The sequence below is a fragment of the Epinephelus moara genome, chromosome 18, assembly GCF_006386435.1.
Source record: "Epinephelus moara isolate mb chromosome 18, YSFRI_EMoa_1.0, whole genome shotgun sequence".
In the NCBI taxonomy this organism is placed as follows: Eukaryota; Metazoa; Chordata; class Actinopteri; order Perciformes; family Serranidae; genus Epinephelus; species Epinephelus moara.
In genome coordinates, this window is record NC_065523.1 from 34,257,515 (window position 1) to 34,281,050 (window position 23,536).

At 41.5% G+C, this 23,536-nt stretch overlaps 1 protein-coding gene and 1 non-coding gene across 4 annotated transcripts in view; both read left to right on the plus strand.

Annotated features, from left to right (window-relative positions):
- The first annotated feature begins 1,021 nt into the window (after nucleotides 1-1,021).
- trnaq-cug (transfer RNA glutamine (anticodon CUG)) lies at nucleotides 1,022-1,093 on the plus strand. Its single transcript has one exon. It is a non-coding gene; the product is annotated as a tRNA-Gln (tRNA).
- Nucleotides 1,094-11,062: 9,969 nt separating this feature from the next.
- pdgfbb (platelet-derived growth factor beta polypeptide b) overlaps nucleotides 11,063-23,536 on the plus strand; it is a 20,103-nt gene continuing 7,629 nt past the window's right edge. Inside the window, exons 1-3 of one of the 3 annotated variants that reach the window (XM_050069226.1) lie at nucleotides 11,063-11,729; nucleotides 18,563-18,840; nucleotides 22,008-22,104. In XM_050069226.1, the coding sequence (XP_049925183.1) occupies nucleotides 18,760-18,840; nucleotides 22,008-22,104 (178 nt within the window). In that variant the 5' untranslated portion in view covers nucleotides 11,063-11,729; nucleotides 18,563-18,759. The remainder of the gene's footprint in view (nucleotides 11,730-18,562; nucleotides 18,841-22,007; nucleotides 22,105-23,536) is intronic. The other 2 variants (XM_050069227.1, XM_050069228.1) reach the window with 2 other exon arrangements.

Here is a 23,536-nt window from a genome sequence, read left to right on the forward strand (position 1 = left end):
AGAAAACATGTTCTGACTGATGCTAATATTTTGGCTCAGTATTGACACCCCTTAGAAGTCAGTGCTGTGTGTAACAGACACCTTGATACAGTATGAGTCAGTATACGACTTTATCATGGAAATAACTGTACATATTTCTCATGTTTACTTATTCTACTGATGTTAGTATTGTGATTACATTTCACACTTAAAGCCCCAGTGCAGTGATGATATATTTTATTTTATTTTATTTCTAATTAAATTAAATTTAATTTACGTCCATATCCTTGTGTATGGAATAAATAAGCTACATACGTTTATAAAGCCCTTTACACTATGCAAAATGTGTTTATTGCACCACTTAAACATGTTGGTACAGTTATGTGGGACGGACCAAGTGCCAGCCCAGTCGCCAGAAGAACATATTGGCATTGAAAGTTTCTGCAAACCATGAATACATTACATTTGTACATTTCATATGTATCATATCAGCGTTTCTAAAGTGACGTAGTGTATGAGCTGACTTTGTCACTGAGAGGTTGAGAGGAAGGTGGATGGTGTTACACCTAAGCAAAGCCACTGCAGACCAGTGTTTGAGACCAGCAAACAAAGGTGTTGTGTTTCCAGCAGGTTTTTAGCCACCACACTGGGATGTATATTAGTGCCCTGTCATCATTTTTCCACTGGGTGTTTTTTACTGAGACATTGCTGCATTTCTAGGGGGAATTGTGTTGCCAAAGCAGGTATTTTATGCCAAAACATGATCTCATCTTAACCATAACCAAGTTGTTTCTGTGCCTAAACCCAAGTTTCAACGTACCCACTACATAATAATGTACAACATATGGTTTGCTGAAATCTACAATGCCAACATTTTTCTGCTGATTGAAGTTGAGAGTACAGACAGGCCAACCTGGTCTCACTCCCAACTCGTCAAATACTGACACTTCATCAGTCAGACACTGGCAGCAAATGCAGAAACAGGTTCTGACACCCTGAGTAACTGCTGTACTTTACAGAACGGGAAACACCACATTGCAGAGGTTCCATGGTGTAATGGTTAGCACTCTGGACTCTGAATCCAGCGATCCGAGTTCAAATCTCGGTGGAACCTGCATTATGACCAGAGTATAGGTTAAAGTTTGGAAATAAACTCCTGACAGCAGGTCTTACACTCTGGAATGTTGCTGTTGTTGGTAACACTGCAACACAAAAGTCAGCAGTTCTCTCTATTATACAGGCGCCCAGTGGCTTAGTGGGGAGAGCAGGTGTCCCATACATGAAGGCAATGTCTTTGCCGCAGCAGCCGCAGCAGCCACAGGCTCAATTCCGGCCTGCAACCCTACCAAGGAGCACCACAGCACACCACAGGAGCAGTCTGTTTTTTCCACCATTTTAGTTCATTTTTAGTAACTCTTGTTCTTGTCTTACTCCTATTTTTACTCTATTAGGCACTGGTTTTTGCTTCTTGCTCCTTGAAAACACTTCTATCTTGTATATTTGTATATATTGCCAGATATTTAATAATCTAATGTTCTAAAACTGGGCCGCTGACCTGGAGAGCCCACTGGTTGTCTGGTTGTGAATCGTTCAAATTGTTGTTAGTGTACTTAGTGTTACTGTATTTGAAGCATTCCCTTGCACAAGAATTTCCTTAATAAAGGATAAATAAAGTTCTATTGAGTTGAAATTGAATGAGGCAGGTGGGAGGTCAGGTGAATGGGTAAATCAATCTCCAGATTTTCACCTGGGAGACTGTTAGTGTCAGTGCTAGTGAGGTATGTCAGGTGAAAACTAACCATGCACTTTTGTTGCCTGAACCCAAGGAAGTAAACCTAAAATTTAAGTTTTTTTAACCTGTGTTCTGTGTGCATTTAACAAGCAGAACTGTACACTTCCTGTGGAAAAAGGAAGTTTATTTTGAAAAGACACAATGCATGTAACAAGTATAAATTGCGCCATTCCTGAATGTCCAACACAGTTGCTGGTGTCATAGTTTAGGGTGCTTTCACACCTGCCCTGTTTGGTTCGGTCCAATCGAACTCAAGTTCGTTTGCCCCCTCAGTGCGGTTCATTTGGGCAGGTGTGAACACAACAATCACACTCACGTGTGCACCAAAACAACCGGACCGAGACCTTCTTGAAGAGGTGGTCTCAGTCCGGTTCCAAATGAACTCTGGTGTGGTTGGTTTGTGGTGAGAAGGTGTTCCGACCTGGATATGAAGCAACTGCAGTCACATGACACATTGTTTGGGTTAAACATGAGCATGTTACAGTCCTGGAGGATTATTAATGTGCACCTCCTCCTGTACTGCCTTAATATGCACATTCAGCACATCCAATGCATCAAAACATTGTTTTCTAGTTGGAGCCGCGCCTCGTTTTCAAACTGTATGGTTTGACTAAAATGAACAATGACAGCAATATAGTCCACGATGAGCAGCGCTAAAATCAACCTGCGTAGTTGTCCCTCCATTGTGACATTAGAAAGTGTCACATTTATCTTGCAAGTGTACTCTTCTTCAACGTTTGCTTTACTTCCTGGATTTTTCCCACATGGAAATTCTGACCAATCAAGAGCAGCTTTCTGGCACAAGGCATTTGATCTGGTCCGCTTGTAAATGCTGCCGTGAGAACACAAACCAACTCTAGGCAATTATACAACTCTGTAACAAAATGAGTCCCTGATTCAGACCAAAGGAGACGACGCTACGGCTGAAAGCACCCTAAGGTGTAGAGCCGCTGACCAAGCAATGGTATTTGACAGGTTGCTGGTGAGAATGTGACGGACGAGTAGGACAGAGAGTCCATATCAGCTGTGAGAGTTACATGGCTGTAAATTAGCCTCAGCCGCAACATCAGGGGGGGGTGGCTGTTGGCTCTCATCCAGAGGCACTGTGAGAGAAACTGACTGACTCTGTGTGCTCTTCTCTCAGACGTGCACCCTGATATATTTCCACATAGATTTGCTGAGACTTTTTTTATCAGCCAGTTTTTTTGTTTGTCTTTTCTGTGTTTCAATCTATTCTGCTACTTTGCATATCTCAGTGTCTCCCTCTCTGTCTGTCTGTCTTTCTTTTTCTTTACCGTCCTCTCTCTCCGTCCTTGTCTCAATGGAGTGCATTCCGATAATTCCTCACTGTCAGTCTCTCTTGCTCTCACTCATTCAGACCCATTCGTTAGATGCTGTTGACAGATCCTCGCTGAGACATGAAGGCTTTGAACGGCTTTAACTCTGCCAAACTGATCACTGGTCAGTCATTAGAAAGGTCCCACATCTAAGTTGTGTTATTGCCGTGACGTATTTTAATCATATTTTTAGCTTATGCTGTTGCTTAATATGAATAAATCAGCCTCTGCACCTGAATCCACCCCTGTTTCCTCTTTTGATGTGATTCAGGCGCATTCCTCTTCCCAGGATCGAGAAACCTGAGAGCCAGGGTGAGCGGTCATACTGCCAGCTCGAGGGGCCAACTAATGACTTCCCATCAGTCCATTTGGTCTACACGATCCTCTATTATCTCAGAGACACGCGCTGGAGAGAGTCTATCCCCACGACTAATCGAGGGTCAATCGTCTCCCCTCTTAACTCTGATGCATGTGACGGCAGCCCAAAGTGCACCTCTGCACACACACGTGCACCCATGGTCCTTTTGTACAACACAAATACAGTACATTCATGTTTTTTGTCTAGAAAAGCTGACCGTGGGGGGAAGGACCCAGCTATGCGATTACTGCGTCAAATTAACCACTGAAGCTTTTCAGCCAACGACGGAAAAAACGCAGGAAATCAAATGGCATCATTGTTCAGATAGGAGATTGGTTCAGGGTGCTGTGACCTTCTCCGGATCTTCTGAAAAGCTCTTAAATATTTGAGCGAGTGCTGTCATTTCTCACTCAATTGTTAAGCATAGAAGGCCCTCTGTCCTCCGTTCATGGTGAAACTGGTTGTCAGCTCGGGACAGTGAGCGTGTGTGTGTGTGAGCCAATATTTGAGGGGGTGTGATCTGCTCCACACAACAGTGCTTCAGCGTGTGTGAATGGTCCTCATGGGCAATTTCATTGAGTCTGTGTGTACTTGTGTGTGTGTATACAGAATTTAACTTTCCTAAGATTCATGCATACGTGCAGCTGTAGGCACACACCCTCACACACATACTTGCATGGGTGCATATACAGTATTTTTATGTTTCTTATTAAGCCGTCGTCTTTGTAGAAGATGATGGATGGAGTTCTCTCTGTGGGATTGTGGTGAGATGTTACAGTCGCAGGTGTGAGTGTGTGTCTGTGAGAGAAACTCTGCTATAGTGTGAAACGAATGCAGCTCCCAGTGGGAAAATCCCTACCTCTAGTCAAGAACCTGCTTCCCCCCTCCTCATCCTCCTCTTCCTTCTCCTCCTCCTCCTTTTCCCTTTCTCCTTAGAACTCAAACACACCACACACGCATGTTTTTGGAGCCACAACCTGAGAATGAGATAAAATATGTTTTGACGTGTACAGGGCTGTAAAACTGGCAACACTAATGGCATAGGTGAGAGGAAGATCATTATCAGAAACCCTTAAATTTAGTTGTCTTTTCCAAAATGTTAAGCTCAGCTGCTGGCATAGAGATCACATTATTACGTAAGAGTATTATGGTAAAGCATCAGGGGAAAAAAATAAAAGGAGAAGACTTAAAAAAAAAATTGCATTATGAAAATAAAGTCAAAAAGTTGAGAATAAAGTCAAACTTCTAATATTAGAGCCAGGCATAAGAAATGATCACTGCCTTGTGGTTGTATTCCTCTGCAAACTAATCAAGTTGCACTTACAGTTTACATCCATGTCTGTGAAGATTTGCAGATCGTTATGATGTCACAGTGAAGTTGACCTTTGACCTTTTGGATATAAAATGTCATCACGTCATCATTTTATCCTATCAGACATTTGTGTGAAGTTTTATCCTAATCAGTGTATGAATCCTGAAGTTGTGGCCAAAAACATGTTTTGTGAGGTCACCATGACCTTGACCTTGACCTTTGACCTTTGACCTTTGACCATCAAATTCTAATCACTTCATCACTGAGTCCAAATAGACGTTTGCGCCAAATTTGGAGAAATTCTCTCAAGGCTGCCTTGAGATATCATCATGTTCATGACTATGTAAAAAAAACGTGAGGTCACAGTGACCTTTGACCCGTGACCACCAAAATCTGATTCAATTCAGTTTCAATTTCATTTATAAAGCCCAGTATCACAAATCACAATTTGCCCCAGAGGGCTTTACAGCATACGACATCCCTCCGTCCTTGGACCCTCACAGCAGATATGGAAAAACTCCCCAAAAAAGCCCTTTAACGGGGAAAATCAGTTCATTGTTGAATCCAGGCGAACGTTTGTGCCCAATTTTATGGAATTCCCTCCAGGCTGCCTCTGTACAAAATGCCTTGTGTAGTCTGAATTGAAGCTGTTATATCAAAGCCACCAGACTCTGCTGACAAGAACTGAATAACACATTAATTAATTAATTAATTAATAAGCATATAAGGTAAAGCAGTGCAGATATTCAAATATATTGTATGCATACACTGATACTGATTAAGATGACAGCAAAGCAACACAGAACATAAAACTAGAAAAGCACTCAATATGCCTTCACCATGGAGACACTGTGGTATATTTTATTTTGTATCAACACAGAATATAATATGTTTTTTTGTATTTTTCACATTCGTTTTTTCCAACACAGAACATTAATTTCAAATTTAGAATTACAACAATATTTAGCAAGTAGAGCAAGACGTGCTTTCTGGCCACCAGATGGCGCTATTTTCACCTGACACAGGCTGTCAGACGATAGACTTTATTTATTATTATTTTATCCACTTTGCTTCAACCGATCACCACCAAAAATGTATCATCTGTTCCTTGTCCCATTATCCACCTTTCCTGCAAATTTAATCAAAATCCGTTCTTAACTTTTTGAGTTATTTTGCAGACAAACAGACCAACGCCGGCGAAAACATAACCTCCTTGGCGGAGGTAATAAGCACAGCAGAAATATCAGAAACGTTACATATCTCTGTAGTTGTAATCAACTGCCAGTTGTCTACCCAGAAGTGATTGCTGCTGTTAGCATGACGTAATGGTGATTTGCTCTATTGGGACCTCTTCCATCTTTATATAACATTACGCAAACTTTGACACTTGTACGCCACCTTACTTCCTCCCCTGCTCCTGTAATAATTAGTACGGCCACTAGAGGGTGCTAACTGACAATGAACAGGTATGGGTCATCATTCTTGAAATGCCTTGAAGTTAGTGCTGCCCCCGACAAAGAATTTTCCTAATCGACCAACAGTCGTCATTTAGGACCATCAGTGGACTAGTCTCCTGCATGTTTCTGATATGAATGTAATGATTAAATGATATATTTTGGTGGTTTGAGTTGAAGGTGTGAGAAAGAATAGTATCAGTAACATTGTTAACACTGTGCTACATTACAGAGAAATACAAAACCGTACTAATGAACCTTCATTAATATAGGCCTATATTTTATCTACAAGTGCACGTCACACACTGAGCGAGCCGCCTGTTAATGACGCTGTGGGCTAATGGGCATGTAGCTACTTCCATGTTTCAGATGATACGTCATGTTTGTAGTCGACCAATGAAGATGAGTTTACATATCACCTTGGGTTCATCCTTCACCTTCTCAAAATGATCCCACACTTTGGATTTCCTGCCCGACATGTTATTAACTAGCCCCCTGATGCCTGGCACTAATAATCTGCCGTACATTAAAGTATTCGTGATGGAAATCAAGCCCACATTTTACTCATCATGGTCGCGTCTACAGACTTCCTGTTTCCTGTAGTAAAAACTGTAACTTAAAAGAAAGTAGACCTTTTAAAAAGTGTTTTGAGGGAAGTATATTTGGAACTTTAGAGTAAATAGGAATGGCAACAAAATCTATTTTCTACAACAAGAAAAAAAAGCTCTACAATGTGATCATTTTATTTTACATCACTATCACTTCCTGAGTGCTGCATTGCACCAGTATCCTAAGTCACTGCTACCCACACTGCCACTGGCCTTGGCCAAACGTGTGAATATGAAACGGAGTGTAAATATAGCTCCATAGCTCATGCTGTTTCCTCCATTGACTCTTGTTAGAAAAACAATGGCATCCTATTATTCACCGGGCCATGATTGAACTGAGAGAAAAGACTTGACTAACTGCAGGGACATTGTTCAGCGCTGCAGTAAAGTGCTGTTTGAGAAAACTCTGACAGTCTGTCTGAAATGCCTTCAGTCAGAAACAATGCGTGAATTTATTGAGCAGTTCTTTAATGCACTTCACCTTTCAAATGTTTTTTTCCATGATAAAAACTTTCTTGCTCTTTACCCCCTGTCATGTATCATTATTAATCCACGAGGTTGGCGGGCTGATATACTATTTTTGGCCCGGGTCGCCTGAGTTTGAACATGCGGAGTCACCGTCAGGCATTGTTCAAAAATGTTCCCTAAACATGGGTGACCGTCAAAGGTCAGGACTCTGAGAATAACTCCTGTGATATTTAGAAACACCTTTTGTTTCCTGATAGTCCAGCTATAGCTGCGATGCTGAGGTAACCAGAGGAGTCAGTTGGCATAGCAACTATCCCGGTGACCTCTCCAGCAATGGTGGCTGTGTAAAGGTCTGTTATGCAATAGGCTGAATTTAGGGTCATGGGTTATTCATACGTGTTCTCTTTGCTTTAAGCATCTTTTGTTTTGCATTAATTTCATGAATTAAAACAGTGGATGCAAGCTCTTAAATTTTTGGTGAAAACAGGGCAAGATGATTCTAACTTTGAATATAGGTTTTTATTGTTATTATTTAGAGACAATTATTTGAAGTTGATTGAACAGCTGATTGCAGGGTTGTTGTTGTAAAAGAAGCATTTTACTGCTGATAAGACGGTCTTTTCATAAAACTGAGCTGTCGATGCAGCAGAAAGACACAAATACTTCCAAAATTGGTGCTACATGACGAGAGAAAACCAACCTGGTCTCACCCTGAAGTCGTTGAAATCCGACGCTTGGGCAGTGACTTGCGGCATCAGACACTGACAACAAAAGCCATCCCTTAAGGTCGGCATGGTACGCAGCCGGTCGTCGTTATAGTTTAATGGCGCTTGGTGGCAACAGGGGGAAGCGCGGCAGGGCAAGAATGAAAGTTAAGATGGCGAAAGTCCGGATAGAATGGCTGGGAGGGGTGGTGGATGGGTCCAACAAACACCGACTCTCACCTGAGACAGCAGCGTTCGTGTCCCCTTAATCCCAGATTAAGAAGATAAACCCTGTTCTTTTTCCCTAAACTTAACCATGTGCTTTTCTTTTTGGAGGAAAAAGATGTCAGTTTGTGTTGTTGTACTGACTTAGGGTGTTTATTTTGAAAGAGACTGCATGTAAACGTTAAATTTCCTGTGAAAACACAAGTATATTTTGAAAGAAGACAATGCATGTAACAGGCTGAACTTGACACGGTGCCTGAACGTCAACAACCAACGCACCCAGGGTACCTTGCACGTTGTATGAAAAGGGCTGCGGCATTCTTTTGCTCAGGAGGTAAAACACCTATACCTACTGTACCAGCGGACCAATAGACCATGACGTCATGCTAACAACAATCATCTCTTCTGGGTCGACTGTAATCGCAGAGATATGCAAAATCAGCAAATGTGTTTATTTCCGTTGTCGCTTTCAGCCATCACCATGACATGACGGTCTGACCCATCTGTTGTCTCTGCTGAGCTCACTTTATGTACTGTGTTGCTTTACTTGCATTGTAAAGCCAGCTACTCCCATGTTCTGAATGACTGTTTTGTTAATGGAGTCTGGTGGCTTTGAGATAATGGATTCAGGTCCCCGTCCGAAAGGGTTGTCCGCAGTGAAAAAATTCTAAATCTAGCGTACACTTAAACTGAACATTTTTTAGAAGGCTAAAAACGAACAAATTGCGGCATTGTTTGCGCAGCACAGTTTCATTTGTGGGGTTTTCTACCTGCAAGTTTTTCGAAACAAACACTGTAATTTGGTCTATAGATGCTCCTGCTGATGGGTGATGTAATGCAAGTTTGTCCCCATGGCTTGTGCATTTTGAGGCAGGAAACAGTACGGTGGCAGACTAGTAACAATCTCGAATTGCAGTTAAATAGTAGGCAAAGTGCCTAGTTTTACGTTTTGATCTCAGTTTTACAGTGCAGGAAACAGTATGACACCTACTTCCTGTTCAAAAACTCTCATATTACAGCAAAACAGTGCACTAAAATGTTTCTGAAGACATTTTAGGCAAGAAATAGACAACACAGTAACAGAATCTTGGTTCATTCAGTGCAATCTGCTCAAGCAACCGCCATTGAGACAGCAAAAAGCTGCTGGCGGATTCGAGCTAAGAGGAGAGCAGGTAGATCTGTGCATTGGTAAGATGGAGGAAAGTTCCCCACAGTTCATTTACACATCATTACCAATATTTTTATGACACAAAGCTGACTGAAAATCATCAAGTGTGCCTTTCATTATTTGGCTATCAGAACTAGAGTTTGAGTATATGGGGGAACCTGTTCTAAACTCTAAAATAAAAGTAGAACATGGGTGTGTTGTGCACTAACAAACAGCAGTGGAGGAAGTATTAATGTCCTTCACTGGACACTGCTGTCTTTCTGCAGCTTTCTATCAAAGGAGGATGTTTTTTAGGGACCTTTGCTGTTTCCTGCAGCTTTTTAGCCACCAAACGAGGGCATTTTTAAAGACCTGTTGCTGTGTTTGTTGCAGCATTAAGCCAGGAAATAAGAGTGATTTTTAGGGACATGTTGGTGTGTTTCCTGCGGCTTTTCAGCCCCCAAATGTAAGTGTTTTTTTCGTGACCCATGGCCCTTTTTCCAGTGACTTTTCAGCCCCCAAACTTGGGTGTTTTTTCTTGACCTGTCGCTCTGTGTCCCGTGGGCATAGTGGCATAAAAAGTCATTTGCTGCATTTCTAGTAGCTTTCCAGAAAAAGTAGAATAAGAATACTTTATTAATCCAGAGGGGAAATTAAATTTTTTTCACTCTGTTGTCATATACACACAGGCCCGAGATACACACACATGCACAAACAGAACCTTTGCATGCATTAGATGGAGAGATGTCAGAGCGATGAGGCAGCCTTGGACAGCAGTTGGGGATTCAGTTCCTTACTATAGGGCATCTGAGCAGTGGCCAGGGGGCAAACTGGCACCTCTCCAGCTACCAGTCCACGCTCCATACTTGGGCTGTGTGGGGACTTAAACCGGAAACCCTTCGGTTCCCAAGCCAAGTCCCGATAGTCTGAGATACTGCTGCCCGACCACTTAGCCACTAACACTGGGTAGTTAAGCCAAAATGTGCCTGAACATAAATGCACATTAACCAGTGTTGTGGAAACTGCTACATAATAATGCACAAATTTAACGTATCTTTTATTCTGGTGTTTGGGTTGTAGTAATACAGATGAATACTGCTGTAGTTTGACAATTTGCAGCAAATTTTAACCACTTAATATGCTGTTAGTGAGTTAATGTACAGCAATGCATCATATTTTATAACCTAATTATATAAAAACTAAAGTTGTTAAAGAAATGAGTGCAATATCAGAAGCATGGAAATACTCCAGTACCTCAAAACTATACTTGAATACAATACTTTAGCAAACTACTTAAGTATTTAATGAACTCTGCTCATTAACACTGACACTATTGATATTTTCACACCCTAAAAGTTAATAAAAGCAACATTTTAAAGCAGAAACAGACTTCAGATCAACACACAAGGACAGAACTTGTTGGCGCAGCCTCAGGAATATCTGCATTAATGATTCACCACAGAGGAAATATTGCTCAGAGCGGCTGCTGCTGCTGTGAGGCGGTCGTTTGTGCACTTATGTCGCTTCTTTGTGCGCAGATTATCGCCCATTCTTCAGGCAGGGGGCGGGAGAGAGGCTCTTGAAAATCTGCTCTACCCCTCACCACCACCACCACCGTCACCATCTCCACCGCTGCGTAATCAGGCAGGTCCAGGGCTGAGGCGCACCGAGCCTCACAGAGCTTTGAGTATTGATAAGACTACTTGGAAGGAGAGGACCGCAAACTACCGTGCAGAGCTGCGACGTTATTTCAGACGTTCAGCCTGAGAGCTGGACTGTGGGGTCGCATCACGGTTACAGAGACGCTGCGAGGAGAGAAATCAAGTGGATTAATTTGGTGTATTTGAAAGAAATCGAGACTTTTTTTTATGGAATAACTGAAACTTTGCTCATTTTCTGTGCGTCCTGGATCGTTTTGCATTGTGAGCTTTGAAACTTGGAGATGTTAATTTAAATTAAATTTAAATTAATTTAATTTAGTGCGCTTTTAGTCGGAAGCGCACTTTTGCGCAAGGTGAACTAAAGACTGAAGCGCCTGAATTAAAACGTGGACGTTTATTTCTTATTTTTGTCACGAGGGGGACTTAAAAAGTTGCGTGCCTCTTTCTTCTTCTTCGGATATCTCTGCCGGAGAGACAACAGTGTGGACACACCGTCTACGCGCGCGCAGTTCCGCAGGGCGAGCCGCTGTCCCCCCGCGCGCAGTGCTGAGGAGAGACGGACTCTCGCGCTTCCATAAATGCCCGGTCCGTCGAGGAGGCTCGAGGCTGGGCAGCAAGATGAGCTCGTGGGTACAGCTGCTGCTCGCGTTGCTGGCGGCGTGTCTGCGGTTTGGCGTCACCGAGGTGAGTCTGCATCACAGTTTGACCAACTTTGGGAGATGCTTCACCTCTTATGGTGCACTATATTAAATATTAAAGCAAAACCTGGCGCAACAAGGGAGTTTAAATAGTATGAGTGCACGAGCATTAACGGGATATAACATTAAAGCATGCTGAATATATAAACTATAAAGCCGTTGTAGCAATTTAGCAAGTAAAATACCGTATGTATCCTAATATATGTGTCTTCAATAATATAATTTATCACCCTGGCCTATATTTCTATTGTTTTTATTCTATTTTGGATCTAAATTATGAGTCATAATATCAAAAGCATCTGTGTTCTTCCTAATAAACACAGCAGAAGCCACTTAGACTAACATGCTCATCAAATCCAGGTTATTCTTACAACTTGTAATCCAGTGCACCTGCTTCAGTTTACTCTCACAATAAAACCCACTCCCTCCCTTATTGTTTTGATTCAGAGAGGGGTGCCATCCTCGCAGAAAATAACAGTTATTCCCCCCATTAACTGGCGTCATGCATGGATGCCCAGGGGCGCACACATGCAGAGGTCAGTCCTCTGTGATGAGTCAGGAAACAGAGGCTGCCATGATACAGCTGGATGCTCCACGTGGTGCATTCATGGATGCTGCTCCAGATGTTGAGCGAGGCCATAAATCAGTCAGTGAGCAGCATCGTACTGTAACATGATGCTGTACGGGCCAAATTGCAGCTACAGGAGAGGAACCAGGAGAGACCACAGCAGCAGGGACACGTTTATGAAATATATCAGAGAGGGGAGATGACACAGAGTGTGAGCTGTGTTAGTAATTAGTTAGTGTAATTAGTTATCTTGCCAAATGTTGGGCATCTAAAACACTTAGATTTATAATATCTAAAGGGAGACAAATGAGGAACCACATGACATTTTCAGCTACAAATGTAGGCTTTTTAAAGACATATTTTTCCTCCTTCCTGTAGCGCTATTCATCAGTCTAGAATTTTTTGGAATGAGTTGCAGAGTGTTGCGGATATAGGCCTTAAAGATGTCTGCCTTTCTCCTGCATGCTGCGTCCACGTGCTCCTCAAATGGTCCCATTTTCCGAGTTGGAGTTGGGAAGTCATGCTTCCGAATTTGATGCATTCATGAGCTTTATGTCATGATGTGGAATCAATATGGACACTACAGAGAAGATGTGCTGTATGTTGTTGTTCGGAGCCTTTAAACAGCGCATTCATAACAGTTTGAAGCTTTATATTCCAAAGTCATTTTGTCCCAGACTTGTTGCTGCACCAGTACATCCCCTAAAACTACGTGCTGAAAAATAACCTCTCTACCTAATCGAGATCACTCCACACGGACAGCAGCTGAAGGTTACAACCTAATACCATATTAAAAAATACATTTGACCAAAAATTGACATGCAATATGTGACTCAATAAAAAGTTTATTACCATCAACCGAACATTTACTTTCGTCGGCCATGTGTCTGCAACTTGCATACCAGATTTTTTGCTGACTTTCCGAGTGGTTGATCCGACTTGAAGGGGCGTCCATGTGGATTTCGAGATGGCACTCGGCTTGTGGTGCTCAAAGCGCCAAAAAATACAACTGAAAAACTCAACAGCAATGTCTCTTTCCAGAAATCATAACCCGGTTACTCAAGATAATCCACAGACCTAGGAACTATTTTCTTGTTACTTAACTACACCTGACAACTGTATTCCAGCGCAGAAGGAAGCGTGCATCTACTGCTAGCTCACCTAGCACTACTCAGCTAGCTAATGTTACATCTCAGCCAAGCAGGATGTCATTAAAGTTTACATCTTGTGCTGTCATGAGCCTCTCGTCCATGAGTAGATGCACACTTCCTTCTGCGCAGTGACAGTCGGTGGGTGAGTTTGCCAGAAAGAAAATAGTTCCTACTGCACATGAAACTGCTCACAACACCATCTGTGGATTATCTTGGGTCACCAGGTCATGATTTCCGGAAAGAGACATTGCTGCTGAGTTTTTCAAATGTATTTTTTTGATGCTTTCAGCGCCACAAGCTGAGTGCCATCTAGTTCCATTATACTGGAGAGAAGGCAGACATCTCTACAGCTGATATCCAACAATTGGCAACTCACAACAAAACAATTTAGATTTATGAAAAGCACTACAGGTAAGAGGAAATATATGTATATTTGATTTTGGGGTGAACTGTCCCTTTAAGTTTGTGACAGGGTTACCACATAGACACAGACAATGCACCTTTTAGTGCTGTTTCTATTGCCAGAGAACCACTTTTGTACTGCCGCTCCATTTCAACACAAATCTGAGCAACACTTTATTTAAAACTCTTAAAAATGAACAGGCAGCAGTGAAATACGGGCGCAGGATAGACGGGCAAAGTCTAACCGTCTGCTGGGGTCAAACAGGAAGACAAAACTTACCTGAAGGTCTCGTCCAGGTCAAGTGAGGCCTCGTGATAAGTGACATTGTTATGTTCACTTTGGCAAAACTCTTTGCTTCTTTTGCTCAAGTAAAGTCCATAGAAGTGGGTTCAGATGCACATTGAGTCAGATTTTATCTGTATTTCTGCCTCTGATAAGATTTCATCTGGGTTCCCAACACAGGAAGTTCAGCCACACAATGAGTGTCAGTCACTTGTAAATGGGGTCAAAACCCACACAGTTAACACATCAGTCATAGGAAGTGGATATTTGAACAAGTCAAAAAGAGGGCACAACCTGCCCTTTCCTCATCCGACAGATAGTATTGGGTATTGTACCAAGGTCTGAGTAACGTCAGCACACATTGGAAACTACTGTCTTTCAATTAATGTAGAAACAGTATAGAAGAAGGGATAAAATAAAGAGTTTCTGCAGGATGTGAAGTGGCATCTTAAGTGGCTTCACTCCTCCTTTCATTCACTAAACCCATATACTTTAGCGTATGCATGTACTCTACCATCACCATGACTACTTCATATAAGATTTAGGGTGTGTGATGGATGACTTTAAATTCCTGTCATCAACCCGTCTTCTCAGTTTATGGCCTCTGTAGGCACCACATGTAAAAGAAAATTTGACAGGCCGAGTGTTTTAAAGGGATAAAGCTACAAAGGCTTTGAGGTATCCAACCAGGAATTCCCCGTGTCTGATTTTAAAGTTATAGTATGGCAGCTGTGAAATGATGGAGTCTGTAGGTTCAATCACGTCCTGTGTAAAAAGAACAAGAGAATGGGTTTAAGACAGAGCTAGTCACGAGAGGGAGATAATTTAAAAGCTTACTAATATATGAAGTGCACATACATTCAGCTGTGGACCACCAAAGAGGAACACAGACATTAAGATAACACAGACTCCTCATTATCCTTTGCATCAGGCGGCTTTCCAATTTACAGCTATGACAAAGGTAATTAAAGTCACATCCATTCACACATTCTAGTGTCGCGCACGTGTAGGCGCAGCTTCAGTGACTACATGTGAAACCTCACACGTGTGCTGTGTCTGCTGGTGCTGCTGTGCCGGCAGCAGGCTCGACCCTCTAATTATGTACGATTAGATGTTCCCTCTCCTCCCCTGCCCACTGCAGCCGCTGCCTGTACCTGGCATTCCTCAGTGTGGCCAAAAGACCTTCAGGGGATGGGAGCTTGCTTCAGGTGTTAAGTGCTGGGTGATGTCAAAAATGTGTTTTTTCGGTGGTGTTGAATGGCAGATAGTGTGCGAGACAACCTGAATGCTCATGATATTAAGAAAGAGAAACGACTGTACGGGAGCAGTTTGGTTATACAATGCAGTTTCTAAGAAATGGCACTGCTGACAGTGGTGCTGTTGATTAATAGTAGGTCAACATCATGATACTGGAATCTCTATGTTTGATACAATACCTTGAGAAATATTTGACACCATTTTCGATACCATGAAAGAAATGGTCATTAAGGGCATGAGATCTAAAGCTAAAACACAGATCTTCTTTTTTTCAATTGGTAGCAAAGAACAGCAAAATGATTTCAAGAAAGCGCAGCTTGTATCAGTGTATCAATACTGCGGAAAATAATGTATTAAAACTGTTTCAAATATTCAGAATCTATCATAAACAGATATTTTTGACAACACAACATTGAAGTATGATGCCCGTTAAACAGCTGTGTCTTTCATTATGAATAGGGTGCTGATGACATAAAACCTTCCCCCTATAAGCACAACCCAGTTGCCAGAAAAAATGTTGCCACTTTAGTTTCTGGAAACCAATATATTACTTTTGGACATTATTATGCAGCAGATACGTTGAAACTTTATGTTCAGACAACACTGTGGTTATTAGTCTGGTTAGGCCTTACCACAAATACCACTTGGTTATGGTTGAAAAAAGATCATGTATGGGCTTAAAATATTCAGTTTTTGGAGCACAGTCCCAGCACGAAATGCAGTGACGTCTTTGTTAAAAACACAACTGCTTTTTGTGGCACTACACCCGCTGGAAAAACAGCAACAGGTCACTAAAAAACAGTCCTGTTAGGGGACTATAAAGCTGTTTGTGGGCTCAGAAGCCACTGGAAAAACACCCTAAAAACCACAAATGGCTGTGGGCTAAAAAACGCTGAAAAGTCAGCCATGGATCACTGACTTACAACCATGACTGGGGGCTGGAAAAAGAGCCAACAGTTACTAAGAACCATACGTTGAGAGGCTAAAAGCCACAGGAAATACAGTGAAGGATTTCTGAATAACACAAATGTTTGTGGGCTAAAAGCAGCTGGAAAAACAGCCAAGGTTTGCCCATAAACACCCTCATTGTGGGGGCTTTAAAGCCATAGGAAACACAGCGATATCTCTATAAAAATCATAACTGCTTTTTGTGGCATGATCCCCGCTGGAAAAACAGCAACAAGTCGCTAAAAACACTTCTGTTGAGGACTACGAAGCTGCTGAAAACACTGAAAGTTTGCTAAAAAAACCCTCATGTTTGTGGGCTGAAAAGACACTGAACAAAAGAGCCACCAGTCGCAAAAGGAATGCACGTTAATGGCTAAAAGCTGCAAGAAACACAGTGAAGGATCCCTTAAAAGCACAAATGTTTGTGGGCTAAAAAGCAGCTGGAAAAACAGCCAAGTATCACTGATTAACAGCCACAACTGGGGACTAAAAATGGCTGGAAAAAGTTGCTAGTTGCTAAAAACCATCCACGTTTAGAGGCTAAAAGGCAGCAGGAAACACAGTGAAGGGTCCCTAAAATACCCAGACATATTTTGGCTGAAAAGCTGCTGGAAAAAAAGCCTTGGATCGCCCAAAAACATCCACATTTTTAAGGGCTAAAAAGCCGCAGGAAACACAGGGACAGGTCCCTAAAATACACCCATGTTTGAGTGCTAAAAAGCACAACTGCTTTTTGTGGCACAATCCCCGCTGGAAAAACAGCAACGGGTTGCTAAAAAACACTCCTGTTAGGGGACTGTAAAGCTGCTGAAAACACCATGCAAAAGAAAATCTGGGCTGAAAAGCCACTGAAAACCGAGCCACCAGTTGCTTAAAAGCTCACATGTTAAGGTGCTAAAAGCTGCAGGAAAAACAGGCAAGAATCACTAACTTAAAAGTTAAACTCCCATGACTGGGGACTAATAATAGCTGCAAAAACACCCATGTTTAGAGGCTAAAAAGCAGCAGGAAACCCAGTAAAGTTTCCCTAAAATATCCAGACATTTTTGGGCTAAAAGCTGCTGGAAAAACAGCCACAGACCACCCAAAAACATCCACATTTTAGGGGCTAAAAAGCCGCAGGAAACACGGTGACGGGTCCCTAAAACACACCCATGTTTGAGTGCTGAAAAGCTGCTGGAAAAAGAACTACAGGTTGCTAAAACAAAAAGAAAGAAACACCCAAATTTGGGGGCTAAAAAGTTGCTGGAAACACAGCAATGACTCGTCAGAAAACAACCGTTTTTGTTGTTAGTTAGTCTTGAGCCGTGGTCGGCAGCTTGGCAGGCATCTCACCTCCTGATGACAAAGTCAGCTTATGTACTACGCCATTTTAGAGACGCTGATATGATATCTGTGCCGCGTACAAATGTAACGTTTTCATTGTTTGCAGAAATGTACAATGTCAGCGTTTTGTTCTGGCGACTGGGCTGATACGCAGCTATTTTATTATGTTGATTAATGTAACGTATCATAGTCTTTATGCCCTAGTTACACACTGAATGCTGTAACTGTGTTTGCGTGTTCTGTCTGTGGACTCTGCGTCTGTTTACATCTGTTTTGTTTATCAGAACCGAGGTGTTTATTTAGTATTTCCTGCTTAGACACAAATCGTCACGGCAGCAGGCACCACTGTGAACAAAGGCACACATCCTATAATTAGCACAATTAGCCGAGCAGGCGGGTTTGCTCCGTTTGGCGAGGGGAAGGAATCATCATGATGACTCCTTAGGGGCATCGACAGCTCGGCAACAGAGATGTAAGTGTAATACAGCAGGCATTTCCCCGCTGTATGATGTGACTCTGAAAGGCCGACCAACAATGGAGGAAAGTCAATGGTGTATAGTACAGGCAGGATGACAATTCATGTCCATGCATGGATGACTACTTCCTTTCATTATATTCTCCAGGACCTGAATGGCACTGCAGTTTACTGGTGTGGACTCCCACTATAAAATTAATCAGTATTATATGTTTGCTGATGAATCATAATATTAGCCGGACCACATTTGCCTCCTTAAGCTCATCGTCACTGGCATCTCTAGGACGTCAAAGCAAATGAAGCACATCCACAGCATTCAAACCAACGTGAGGAAGTGTCTCGACCCATGTCTGATCCTTGTCCACGTTAACCCGTCTTTTATTCATCTATTATCCCTCTCTTTTTTCAGATGCACCTCCCTTCTCTCCTCCTCTCCGTATCACTCCTTCCCCCACTTCCTGACTCCTTCCTGACTCCTTTGACCCCTAAATGTTAGCAGATGAGAAGACACAACGCCAATAGTCATTCACCCTGCTCTTAGTGACCATTGTGTGTCTGCTTTGGTTAATACTTCCCCCGCAACCCCTTCAGCTCTCGCAGCCATTGATGACTCGGGGGGTTAAACCCACACTCGGTCCATGCAATCACAGTGTGGAGCTGTTGCTTGGTTTCTGGTGTGGTGTGGTGGTATGGACATATTTATGATCAAATGTGTGTTGTATAAGTGCAAAGCTAAGGTTATATCCCTTTGTTATTATCAACAAAGAAAAACAAAACCAGAAATGAATTTTCCTACTAACAAGTATTTCCTGTGGAGCCACAACCTGATTCTGTTTATAGCCTTCATGCTATTGTCTTTCAAAACTATTAAAAACCCATAAAAGAGTCATACAGCTGCATGGTGTGACATATTCATTTGCTGCTGTTGACAGAGTGAGTCAGTGACTACGTTTACATGCACAAATTTTATTCCACATATTCCACTTTGTGCCCTTATTCCGAAAAAGACAATATTGTGTTTACATGGCTAACAAAAATGAATTTCTCACTCCGTGCACACTCCGAATAACGTGCCAAAATATGGAATAGTGGAACAGCTGGAGCCGCTTGTGCCACTTTGACTCTTTGCATCAAAATAGGAGTTTTTCAAAGTTTTCTACTGGTGGCCGACTTGTTTGACCGTGTGAACAAAGCCTCCCTTTTCATTCCTTCAACTAACTTCTTGAAAAGGTTGTTATGATGTTTGGAAAGGACGGCAGAGGAGATACCTGCACACCAGTGTAACTGGGCTGGACAGCCACAAAAAAGTTCACAGGCTGAGATCAGTGCAAAAAAATTATCAATTTATTTAGAACATCTGTGCACAAAAAGAAGGTTGCTCAAGGTGGGTTTTTTTGTTTGTTTGTTTTTTTTAAATATTTTTAAGTTATTTTTTTTTATTGTATTTTATTTTATTTTGTATTTTTTATTTCTTTTTTTATTTTTTATTGTATTTTATTTTATTTTGTATTTTTTAATTTCTTTTTTTTATTTTTTATTGTATTTTATTTTATTTTATATTTTTTTATTTCTTTTTTTATTGTATTTTATTTTATTTTGATTTTTTTTTCTGCTATCATACATTGGTGTTTGAGAATGTTGTGAATAGGACAGGTGATTGTGATTTGGTAGTCAGGCCTCTGCTCCTCAGAGTTGATCTCATCTAATTAGTGGCTCCTCCTGACTGATTCATCACACCTGGTAGGAATCTGTCTGTGTCTCTGTGTGTTCTGTGAAACACTCATGTCAGCAGCACTGATGATAGTCAAGGACTGAAACGTTTGCTGCTGTTTTTAGTCACCTTTTATTATTATCTTTTTGTGCACAGATGTCCTAATTGAATTTCATTTTTTGCACTGATCTCAGCCTGTGAACCCTTTCTGTGGCTGTCCAGCCCAGCTTCATTTGTGTGCAGGTATCTCCTCTGCTGTCCTTTCATGTCCTTTCAGATAAACTTTTTTGTTGCCCTAAGTAGGCGCAGCTTCACAGCAGCCCTGAGACTGTTATAATATTTGAACATATCCAAAAACGTCTAGAGATAAAAAAAAAAAAAAGGTCGTCAAAACCACAAAAATACCAAGGCACTCTGTTTTACAAAAATTAAAAAGTCCAAAAACGTGTTGATATCCAAGTCTTTCAAAAATGTTTTAAAGTAGGTGTGTTTCTCCTTCTGACCAGAGATGTGGGTGTCCTCACATTGGTTTCTGGTTTATGTACAATGTTTCAGTGACAACGCACAAAGCTGACTGTAAACAGAGACGAGGTGTGTTGCAATCTGTGGTAAAATCCCAGTTGAGCCACATATTCTGAATGCGCTGTATACATGTTCAAGACTGATGTTAAAACCCAGATATTATCAGCATATCCCACATGTCTTAGTCGGAAAATGCTTCATTTGGAACAAGGCCTAATTCAGAGTATCCAAACAGAACATGCTGTTTATGTGACCCGAATCAAGTTCAGAATATTGTCATGTTTGGAATGATATTATCGTCGAAATCTGGCACTTGGGCAGTGACTTACGGCTTCAAAGAATGTGGTCCTGTAACGTCGGCATGATACGTGGCCGGTTGCCTTTATAGTTGATGGTGCTCAGTGGTGTCAGGGGGAAACGTGGCAGGACAGGAACAAAAGTTAAGGTGGCATAAGAAAGGTGTGTGGGAGGGGTGGAGCATGGGTCCAACAAACACTGACTTTCACCTGGGAGAGCGGTGTTTGTGTCCCGTAAGGTTCTAAAGCCAAACCCTGTTCTTTTTTCCGAAACCCAACCACGTCTATGTCAATTTGCGTTGTTGTACTGACGTAGTGCTTCTATTTTGAAAGAAGACACGGTGTTCCAGAACATCAACAACCAACGCACCCAGGGTACCTTGCACGTCGTATCTAGACGTGGAAAGTTGATGACCGAACGTCAATATGGGACGAGGTCGGAGTGAGAATGTGTTGGAATAACAGTGGAATATTAGATTCGATGTAGTCATTTAACGGCCCAGTCAGTGATTTTGGACTATTAAGATTTGGAATTGCACCCCGTTCAGTGTGTTTACAGCGGTCACTGATATAAACAAACCTTGTCGGTCTTTGTATTCAAATAACTGTCAGTTTGAGAGTGATATCAGGTAGTGATGAGTGACTACACCTTTATCTGTACCTGCTGAACCAACTGAATGATCTGTATCTGTACCTGTACTCGCAATGGACTGAAAGTGGGTGTGGTCTAATCGAAAGTTGTTATTTTAAGCCTGAAATTGATTTGGGTTGATCAGAAGTTGCATTATTTATAATTTATTAGAAAACTATTTGGATACAACAATCTCAGAGTTGAGCTTCAGGTCATTTTTGATCAAAAGAGTAAGAGATTGAAAACCCAAGCTACCCAAAGGAGGATTTCCCCTCATCAGAAGTACAGCTATCGTCACAGTTTACTCGTATAGTACTCTTACTAGTACAAAGTTCATATTTTGATAGAAGGGATAACGCTCTGTTTACTTTTTGATCACCTATTGTGCCTCAGTCTCTCACACACACACACACACACACACACTGAAACACTTGAAGTGGTTGTTGCAGACGTGCTGCAGTGATTCCGTTTCCTCAGAGGAACTGTTTGGAAAACTGTGTAATGTCACATGCAGGATGAACACAGGGTGGGAAATTCTCAAAGAGCTATTCTTATAGTCAAGCTGCAAAAAGTCTAAATGGATACGTGCCTTTTGTCTTTTTAAACATAACTCATGTTCTGAGACGGTTCAGACTAGTTCTGTGTTTTATTTCTTGGTCTCTCATGTTGAAATATAAATACCTGTGTGTTTCAGGGGGAGCCTCTGCCTGCAGCCCTGGTGGAGCTGGTTAGAAACAGCCCCATCTCGTCCATAGAGGACCTTCAGCTGCTGCTGCTCACTGACTCCGTAGGTAAAGACCAGCGCATTCTGATATTACTGTTATAACACACGCTGAAATGTATGGGAGACGATGAGGGCCAGGTATAAGGAAGAAAAATGACAAAAGAAAGATTTTTGTTCAGCACATGGGAAGAAAAATTAACTTCAGACACAGTATTGTTTGGTTTTCTCTCTGAACAGACGCAATTTTCAGCACAGTCTTTCAAAGTCCGAACACTTATCACCACACTGTGTTTATTAGGGGGAAAAATCGATACAGCAAAGTTATCGCGATATTTTTATTTGGCAATATCGTATCGTTACTCAGTGCCAAGTTTATTTAATAAAATAAATTATTAAAAAAAATAAAATAAAATTGCAAAAAAAAAAAAAAGATTGAAGTGAGATGAACAGACTGAAAACTGAAAAAAGGTAATAAATTGCAATATATTGCAAAATATTTCATCACAATACTCAGCTTATCGTAACACGTTTAAAATTGCAATAATATTTTATTGTGACTAAAGTATTGTGATAATATCGTATCAAAGAGCCTCTGGTGATTCCCACCCCGAGTGTTTATGCATTAACAGAGAAATAATTTCTTCGTTGATTCTGATTTGCAGTTTCACCAGTTCATCTACACAAGGTATTTTACAGAGGCAGACATTTGTGCAAGCGCCAGCAGTTTAATGTATTCACAGAAGTTTGATTTTTATCTTGAAATGTCAAGGGTTATTCTCGATATTTTGACTTTTTTCTCGTAATGCCCAAAATAAAAAATTCTCTCCTCCAACTTATTTTTTCCTCAAGCCTGGCTCAGATACTGAAAATCAACTTCATTGTCCACATTTTGACTTTATTCTCATAATGCAAGATTGAAAATAGAAAATAAATCTCTCCTTCTCTCATTTATTCCAGTTACACCTAGCCCTAATACTCTTTGGTAGAAACCAGGCTCAGTATTGGAAGTCTTTTTATGGATCCTGACACAGTAACAGTCTGACCACATCCTTAGTTTACCCTTAAATACATCTTTAATGTTCAAAAACACAAAACTGTTTTGGCTGTGGCCGCTCCAACAAGGACACCTGTGTCCAAGGGGCACCCGCTCCACCGACCGAGCCACTGGGCGCCCCGACCATTTTAATCTTTAACATTAAACGGAGCAAACTAAATCTTTCCTAAACCATTCTTAACTAGTCCATACCCATTGGTAGCTTTGTCACCTTCTACCTATGCCAGTCCTCAATGCCTATGTGCAGTTTCACATAGATTGACCACGTCAGTGAGTAGAAAAACGTGGGACAGACAGGATGACACACTGACAGAATGACACACTGACAGTTTCTGTGATTATGTACAGCATACCATACCATGACTTAGTCATACCAAAAATTAGAAAAACCCAAACATTGGTCCACAGGGGGAGCCACAGCGATCGGTCGCATTTTAGCCATTTT